At 37.7% G+C, this 9,888-nt stretch overlaps 1 protein-coding gene across 1 annotated transcript in view; it reads left to right on the top strand.

The window, feature by feature from the left end:
• BUB1B (BUB1 mitotic checkpoint serine/threonine kinase B) overlaps nucleotides 1–9,888 on the top strand; it is a 100,731-nt gene that overhangs the window by 61,701 nt on the left and 29,142 nt on the right. The window contains 5 exon segments of the mRNA XM_042780894.1: nucleotides 4,831–4,943; nucleotides 5,450–5,565; nucleotides 6,104–6,153; nucleotides 7,309–7,369; nucleotides 7,486–7,591. Coding sequence (XP_042636828.1) covers nucleotides 4,831–4,943; nucleotides 5,450–5,565; nucleotides 6,104–6,153; nucleotides 7,309–7,369; nucleotides 7,486–7,591 — 446 coding nt within the window.

Below are 9,888 nucleotides of genomic sequence, written 5' to 3'. Positions count from 1 at the left end.
CCAAAATGGATGTCAGAAGAGACTCTGAAACTTGCCCTTGAACAGAGAGTAGCTAAAGCAAATGGAAGAAATGACAAGATAAAAGAGCTGAACAGGAGATTTCAAAGTGCAGCTCAAGCAGACAAAGCCAATTACTGTAAGACATGTGCAAAGACCTGGAGTTAGAAAACTAAAAGGGAAGAACACACTTGGCATTCCTCAAGCTGAAAGAACTGAGGAGAAAATTTAAGCCTCGAGTTGCAATATTGAAAGATTCTATGTGCAAAATATTGAATGATGCAGGAAGGATCAAAAGAAGATGGAAGGAATACACAGTCACTATAACAAAAAGAACGGGTCGATGTTTATCCATTTCAGTAGGTGGCATATGTTCAGGAACCAATGGTATTGAAGGAAGAAGTCAAAGCTGCACTGAAGGTCTTCGCAAAGAACAAGGCTCTGGGAATTGACAGAATATCCATTGAGATGTTCCAACAAACAAATGCCCCACTGGATGCACTCCACTCGGTTATGCCAAGAGATTTGGAAGACAGCTATCTGGCCAACTGACTGAAAGAGATACATATTTGCACTCATTCCAAAGAGAGGTGATCCCACAGAATGTGGAAATTATTGAACAATATCATTAATATCGAACACAAGTAAAATCTTACTGAAGATAATTCAAAAACGATTGACAGAGAACTTCCAGAGTGCAGGGTGCATTCAGAAGAGGATGTGGAACGAGGGATATCATTGCTGATGTCAGATGGATCTTGGTTCAAAGCGAAGGCTACCAGAAAGATGTTTATTTGTATTTTATTGCCTATGCAAAAGCATTTGATTGTGTGGATCATAACAAATTAAGAAGAATGGGAATTTCAGAACACTTAATTATACTCATGAGGAACCTGTACATAGACCAGGAGGCTGTTGTTCGAACTGAACAAGGGAACCCTGCATGGTTTCTAAATCAAGAAGGGATGTGTCAATGTTGTATCCTTTCCCCATACTTACTCAATCTATATGCTGAGCATATAATCTGAGAAGCTGGACTATGTGAAGAAGAACGTGGTATCAAGATTGGAGGAAGGCTCATTAACAGCCTGCGATATGCTGACAACAGATCTTTGCTTGCTGAAAGTGAGGATGACTTGAAGCACTTACTGATGTAGATTGAAGACTACAGTCTGCAGTATGGATTACATCTCAATATAAAGAAAACAAAAATCCTCACAACTGGACCTATGAGCAGCATCATGATGAATGGAGAAAAGATTGAAGTTGTCAAAGACCTCACATTGCTTGGTACGCCAATGGAGGCAGCAGTCAGTACATCAGACAACGTATAGCACTGGGCAAGTCAGCTACAAAGGACCTCTTTCAAGTGCTGAGGAGCAAAGATGTCTCCTTGAGGACTAAGGTGTGCCTGACACAAGCCATGGTATTTTCACTTACCTCATATGCATGTAAGAGTTGGACAATGAATAAAGAAGATTGAAGAATTGATGCTTTTGAGATGTGGTGCTGGAGAAGAATGCTGAAAGTACCATGGATTGCTAAAAGGACTAACAAATCTATCCTGGAGGAAGTGCAGCTGGAATGCTCCTTGAAAGCAAGAATGACCAGACTTTGTCTCACCTATTTATCAGAAGAGACCATTCCCTGGAGAAGGATGTCATGCTTGGTAAGGTGGAGGGTTGACGAAGGAGGGGAAGGTCCTCAACGAGATAGATTGATACAGTGGCTGCCATGATGGGCTCAATTATAGCAGGGATCACAGAGCTGGCACAGGACTGGGCAATGTTTCATTTTGCTGTGCACAGGGTTGCTATGAGTGGGACACAACTTGACGGCACCTAACAACAACAACAACATCCGGTCCCCATAATGAGCCATAAGCATCTCATTTGCATAGTTCCATCCAGTCACTTGGTAGGAATTCTAAGACCATGGTTGGAAAGATCTTTTGCACTGCAGGGAGATAGAGTCCAGAAATAAATTTCATTCATTTAGACATTTTAACTAGGATCTATATCTGGAAATAAAGAAAGAAATGTTTCTTTTTACATGAATATCCAGAATAATCTATTATGATAGTTCAACTCTCTTAACTGAATGAGCCATTTGTGGGGCTTAGCTGAAAAACTTAATCATCACACTTTATTTCTGAAGAAAAGTCATTTTTGAGCTCCAAGTGATAGGTAGAAGCAAATCTCTGTAAAACAGATTGTTGTAAGTTTAAGATTGCCTTGATTTGTTATATCAACTAGTAATGGAAAGAAAATACCTCCCAAGATTGACAAAATGCTCTGGGCTTAAGTAGTATGTTAAAAAGTGAAACCTGTGTCTAGGTAGGAGAGAGGGAATGGTTGGAAGAAAGGGGCTACTTAAGTAAGGCTTTTGAAAACTAAGAATCACCTCAATAAAGAAGTAGGCTCAGAATGTAGCCAAGCATGAGCTGGAAAAGGAACTAGGTGCCTAGATAAAAACTATTATTTCCTTGAGAGAAAAACCTGGCCTATATCAGGTATTTAGAAGAAAGGTGAAAGTATATTTTATTCTTAGTGAAAGAAGGACCTACTTTGAGGTTATTTTAGATTTAAGTAGGTAAAAAGAAATACTTAGTTCTGAGGATTGTTTAATACATTTCCTAATCTGGTCTCTGAATCTAGTTCATGAACCTATAATTTCTCACCTATATATATTTTGTACCCTTCTAAATCCTCTTGCCTGTAATAAAGTGCGTTCTTATAGCTATTGAACGGCTTCAGAGACTTTTGCTAACTACTTATTCTCAGAGAAGGATGCAAGAAAAAGAAAACCACAGTCAGGGCCTAGAGACAACATTGTTTTCTCTTTCTATTGCTACTTCAAACCATTTTTCCCTTCCTTCAAAACTTTTTTCAGATTTGTCCTCCAACTTCTTTTCTACGTCCTGAACTTCTTCAGTGTGCTCACTCCAGTCACTATCCATCAGTCACTAATTGACCAAGAACCTGGCTCAGTGACTTCCTACTCTTTCTAGTACCGTGATTTCTCAGTTCCTTCACCACCACACCTCTAGTGATCTCTTCCGCAACCCTGTCCATTACCCTCTTCCATGGTCTTAATGTTGACCTTGTCACCCAAAAACTATGAACTACTGTAGAAATCTCAAGTTTGAACATCCTATTCTTTGACTTCTGTCTTTCCTTCTAGCTCATAAAGCTTAGGACTCCACTCCTAGAATTCTTTGTTGTTGTTACGTGCCGTCAAGTTGGACCCAACTCATAGCGACCCTTCCTTGGGTTTCCAAGTCAGTATCACTATAGAAGTAGATTGCCCCATCTTCCTTCCGAGGAGTGGCTGGTGGGTTTGAACCACCAGCCTTCTGGTTAGCAGTCAAGTGCCTTAGCCACTATGCTACCAGAGCTCCCATAACACTCTCTAGGTAATCTGAATGGATTAAGACTGTTTACAAGCCATGGACTCTCACATTTATATCCTCATCCCTGTCATTTCACCTGAGCTCCAGTCTATTTAGTTGCCTACATTTGGCTGTCCTCATAGACATTTCAAATTCAACATAGCCAAAACAGAATTATTGATTTCTGCCACACACTACACCCCAACACACACAAATGTTTCCTCCCAGGTTTCCCCAGTTCAATAAAAAATACCACCATGTTCCCAGTTGTTCAAACCCCAAAAATCTCTAAGTCCTATTTGGTCCTTCTTTCCTTACCATTCCCCAACATCTAATGAATAACCCTATCAACTCTACCACCAGGGCGTATCCCAGATCTATCATTATTACTGTTTCTACTATTACCTTAATCCAAGCCACAGGTTTTCAGTTGGGCTATTACACCTAGACTTTCTGCCCTCATTCTTGCCCTACCACAATCCATTTTCATCATAGCAACCAAAATGATCTTCAGTCAGATCATGTCACTCCTTTACTTAAAATTCTTCAGTGATTTTTCATTATCTTAGAATTCAACACAAACTCTTTACCATAAATTTCGAAGTTCCACATGGCTTGGTCCCTGCCAACTTCTCCAGCTCATCATTTACTATATTCCCTCTTAGTATGCTGCAACTATGCTTTCTGCCTTTTGCATCCTTGAACACAATGATCTTGTTCCTGTATTAAGAGCCTTTGTGTCAGCTAGTTCCATGGCCTAGAATCTGTCCTCAGATCTTTACATGGACTGGTCCCTTGTCATTCAGATTCTAGATTTAACCACTATCATAACGATCTTCCCTGATGTCCGGATCTTAAGATAGCTCCTGACCTCCAATCTCCCCTACTCACTTACACATTCTCACATCACACATTTTATTTTCTCTTTACCATTGATTTTCTTATTAATTTGTGTATGTTTGTGTGTGTGTGTCCCTAAGGCATTTTGACTGCTAACGAGAAGGCTGGGGGTTCAAACCCACCAGCCACTCCTGGGAAGGAAGGTTGGGCAATCTACTTCTGTAGTGATACTGCCTCGGAAACCCAAGGAGGGGTCGCTATGAGTTGGATCCAGCAGTGAGTTTGCTTTTGTTTGAGAGTCCCTAAATAGAAAGTTAGTGTCATAAGACCAAGGACTTTGTATTATTCACCACTGAAACCTAATTGGACTCAGAGTTGTGCCTGGCACATAGTAGGCATTCTACTTTTTTACTGATCGAATAAATAAAATAGAGGCCTAGACCTCAAGTTGAGGTTTTTGTTCCACTGAGGTCTTCGTTCCACTTACATAATTGTTATCTGTAATATTAACATATATGTTGAGGACATGACCCCCAAAGATGGTTTCTAATAAAATAAATCTCTGTGAGGAGTAATGCCTCAGTCAACTTGACTGTTTCTAGCGGAGCTACTGACCAATGCAAAGAAGAGAGCAGAAATGCAGAAACAGATTGAAGAGATGGAGAAAAAGCTAAAAGAAATCCAGACTACACAGCAAGAAAGAGTAGATGATCAGGTAATTTTTCTGTTTTTAATCCACAAAATGCTTGTTGAAACCAATTTAAACAATATAAAAGTTTCAAAGGTGTAAGTCCTCCAAACCCGCATGCAGAGTTTCTAGCAGTTTCTTAGCTATTGGTAGCAGCAAAGTTGAGCAGAAACGTAATTTAACAGGAATGGAATTTGTGGCACGTGACATAAATGATATAGTTTATTGACTTAATACTCAAAACCATTATTTCTTACTTAATGATTTTAACTTTTTATTCTAATTACTTTCCATTAAAATGGGGTTAATTAAAGAAATTCTGTATATCTTTGACACTGCTTAGTTGAGTATGTTACCATTTTATACTAGAAACAAATTATTGGAAAGAATTTTCATGATGCAGACATTTTATATGGTTAGTGGGTAGTTAGGAGAAGAATATGGGAAAGCTAATGTTAGAGCTAGAGTTTGAAAGTAGGTAGCATTTTCTGAATGAGAGATAAACATTGATTTTGTTTATTTGATGCAAACAGCAAGAAGAGAGATTGCCTACAGAGGAGACAGCTGAACTTGGAATGGATTCTGAGTTTCAGAAAGTACCAGCAATGGTTCTCTTCAATTCTCTTTGTCCAGCGAACTCTTGTGCCAGGTAGGAACACACTGGGGGAAAGGACAATGCTTACAGAAGGGCATTTAGAACAAACCTTTGACTCTTGAGTGATTTGGTATCTTCTTGGTTCTTATATAATATTGGGACATGATATTTTTGGAAGTCTCAGTCATAACATAAGCTTTGCTGATGAGGGAGAACAGGGTACTGGCTTTCCATGAAAAATACATTTCTTATAAAAACAATAAAATTTAAATAATTTTAAAAAATTAAATCATTCATTTCTTTTGCCAAGAGATGACTACTATTAACATTGGTATATCTCTCCTATTGTGTTATGTTTTTGCTTAGCTTTTATAAAAATGGCAGCCTACCATTTTGTAATCTATTTACACTATTAATATTGCTTACTTTTACAATGTTTTTTAATGACTAAAAGTTCCATCTTAAACTAGAATAACTTCTTTATCCTAGAATAAATAAGATTATATTTAATGAAAACCTCTTGGACTTATAAGAATTAAACAGTTCTTTGTGTGGGTAATGAGTACTTATTTTAAAACAAGTTTCTTCACAGGGAAACTTCACTTGCAGAAAACATTTGTCAGGAACAGCCTAACTCTAAAGGTGAGTTGTATTTGGCAGTCTCATGAACAGCTTGTTGATAAAGTGCAAAATGCAAGCTATGTAACAAATACATTACGTAACAAATGATAAATACTTAATTAAGATAAAAGGATTTGAAAGAAGGCAGAGAGACTAAGTCTTTGGATCATGGAATTGAGTATAATCATAGGATCTGAAATAGGTTAGACATTTGAAAAAGTATTTCCGTAAGATTCCTCGGTGCTTTGAAATAGTTTAACTACCGAATAATCTTCCACTTTAGCTACTGTGTGCTTAGCTAAGCATATCAGTAGTATCCAGTCCCCAAGACTGTGAGGGAAGTGTTATTTTTGCTTATCTTTTTTAAGTTTAAAACTGAAGCTATTTTATATTCAACTTGATTCTCTTTTCCAATCAGAAGCAAGTGTTAAAAACATAAATATCCACTTACAAGTAGTTTGGGAGAATGGGTGTGGAATTAAGCCCAAATCTTATAAGCTTCTAATCAATTTATAGGAAATACAAAGCATGGAAGAGCATGTTAAACAACACATGGAGATATATATAATTGACAAAATGCAGTATTGAACAAACGATCTAGTTTCTCCAAAAAAAAAAAAGATGAAAGAGAAGCCTATAGATAAATTGAACTTTAAAAAGCATTTCAGCCAGTTAGGGTATATGGATCTTATTCTTATCCCCAATTCAAAGTTTAAAAAATATTATTCAGAATTGGTAAAATACGAAATATTTTATACTAAGAAATTATTTTATAGGTACTATCATATTTTGAGATGATGCTTTTTAAAAATGAGCCTTTCTTAGAAATATATACTAAAATATTTATAGATAAAAGAATATGATTGGGACATGATACTGGGATTGATTCAGAATCAGATTTGGATCGGATTTGGGTAGTAGTGACAAGTGATGGAGTGGCAAGGGATATAGATGAAGTAATTATTTGGTATGTGTACATATGTATAAATAATTGTTAAAAATTATTAAATGCTCTCTATATGTTTGAAATTTTTCATTATAAACAACAAAAAAGAACAGATTGCCTTTCCACTTTCAAACAAAAAGACCTACAACACAAAAAATTGATTTGTCTAGTTGTCTTAAAGAGTAGCGCATTTACTCTTAAAAGTATGAATCTAGTGTCTTTTTCTGTAGGTCCAAGTATACCATTCTCCATATTTGACGAGTTTCTTCCTTCAGAGAAAAAGAATATCAGGTTTGATTTTCTTTTTTAACCTAAAAGGTTTTCTATTATAAATGAGGATGGTTTAGGTTACTGTTAACCCTTGCTGACTGAAAAAAAAGTACTAAGTAGACTGTGTCTTTTTCTAGTTCTTCTACAGATCCACCAGGGATTTTAGCTCAACGAAGACCCCTTGCAATTCTCAAAACTTCAGAAAGCATCACCTCAAATGAGGATGTGTCTCCAGATATTTGTGTAAGAACAGTTATCCCTACATTAATGTAAATGTAGATTGTTTCATTCAATTTTCACAAAAGTTTAGGTTTAGAATTTAAACCACTGGCTTGAAATAACCTCATAAAAAGATGCTCAACATCATTAGTCATAGGGACATGTGAATCAAAACTACAGTGACATGCTTTGTCACACCCACTAACTTCATGCCCACTAGAATGGCTACAATTAAAAGGATGGACAATAACGAGTTGACTAGGAGGTGAAGAAATTGAAACCCTCTGACATTGCCAGTCGGAATATAAAGTGGCATAGCTCCTTTGGAAAACAGTTTGGTGGATCCCTCAAAAAGTTAAAACATGGAGTTACCGTATGATACAGTTGTTTTGCTTCTAGGTATATGCCCAAGATAATTGAAACCATATGTTCACACAAAAACTGGTGCATGAATGTTCATAGTAGTGTTGTTCATAGTAGCCAAAAGATAATAACAACTCAGATGTTCATCACCTGATAATGGATATACAAAATTAAAATATCCATACAGTGGAATATTATTCTGCCATAAAAATGAATGAAGTACTGATACATGCTACAAAATAGATGAACCTTGAAAACATGCAAAATGAAATAAACCGACACAAAAGGCCATATATTGTATGATTCCATTTATGTAAAATGTCCAGGATAAGCGTATCTTTGGAAACAGAAATTAGATAGGGATTTCCCGAGAACAAGGAAAGAGGGGGCTGTGGAGAGTGCTAATGGATGTGGAGTTTCTTGGGTTGACACAAATGATCTAAAATTAGGTTGTGTGATGGTTGCACAACCTTGTGAATATGCTAAAAGCCACTGAAATGTCTGTTTTTAAAGGATGAATTTTATGGTGTGTGAATTATATGTAAAAAAAAAGCCTCACTACCCTTGAGTCAGATCTCACTCATAGCACCCCTCCTTGGGTTTCTGAGGTTTTATTGCCTAATCTTCCTTTTGAGGAGTGGCTGGTGGGTTTGAACTGCCCATCTTTTGGTTTGCAATCAAATTCCTTAGGCACTATGCCACCAATCACTTAAAAGCCTTTAGCACTTTTTTTTCCTCCAGCAGCAAAACAAAGAATCATTGTTCTTTCTCATAGTAAAATGCCTTTTTATGGCAATGCAAAGTATGTGGATCAACTACTTTTCTTTAACCACTATGGACTGTTGTTGTTGTTGTTGTGCAGTCTAGTGGGACCCGAGGCATAGTGACCCCTCGCTGGGTTTCTGAGGTGGTATCAACTCATAGTGACCACTCCTTGGGTTTCCCAGGCAGTATCACTACAGAAGTAGATTACCCAACCTTCCTTCTGAAGAGAGGCTGGTGGGTTTGAACCGTCAGCCTTCTGGTTAGCAGTCAAGTGCCTTAGGCTACCAGAGCTCCTACTATGGACTAGTGGCATGATAATATTTAGAGTAACAAACCCTGCATTCCAATTTCTCCACATCCTCACCAAAAACTAGTTTTTTTGTTTTTGATTGTGATTTGGGGGAAAGTTTACAGAGCAAATTCATTTTCTATACAGCAGTTCATGTGTATTTTGTCTGATAACACTGACTGCAATTTCCCACAATGTAATAGCTCTCTTCCCACTTCCTCTCCGTAGTTACCTCTTCCCTGTGTCCTTCCTGCCCATATACTCCTGCCCACTACCCCAGCAGTCTCCCTGTGGATACACTGCCCTTCTATTCTCCCATGATTGATCTCTTCAACAAGTGTATCTAACTGATGTAAATGTTCAGCCCATAGCTGAACATTTTATTTGGCTGGAAGCCACAGGAGTGAGTTCAATTCCAGACCTGAAAGGCAGCTAGGGACATAATTTCAGGGGTTTAACCAGGCTCTATCAGACTAGGAAGCCTGGTCTTTATATATAGATAGATAGATACATAGATACATAGATACATATAGATAAATATAGATACAGATATAGATATATATTCTTCCTTAACACTACTGTGTTGATGTGTTGATAACTTGCATTTGGTGCATTGTCCTTCCCTTCACCCAAATCAATACTTGTCTCTACCTATCTAGCAGTGTTCCCTCTCCTCCCCTCCCACCCCTGGTAACCAACAAAGAAAGTTTCCTTCCATATATAACCCTTTCCTTGACTTTTCACAGTAGCAAACTAATACAATATTTGTCCTTCTGTGACTGACTTATTTCACTCAGCATAATGTCCTCCAAGGAGCTCTGGTAGCATAGTGCCTAAGGCACTTGACTGCTAACCAGAAGGTTGGCGGTTCAAACCTACCAGCCACTCCTCGGAAGGAAGGTTG

This window comes from Orycteropus afer, unplaced genomic scaffold (genome assembly GCF_000298275.1).
Source record: "Orycteropus afer afer isolate SDZICR_OR568_19922 unplaced genomic scaffold, OryAfe1.0 scaffold00068, whole genome shotgun sequence".
Classification (NCBI taxonomy): domain Eukaryota; kingdom Metazoa; phylum Chordata; class Mammalia; order Tubulidentata; family Orycteropodidae; genus Orycteropus; species Orycteropus afer.
This window is presented reverse-complemented; position numbering and strand designations above follow the sequence as displayed.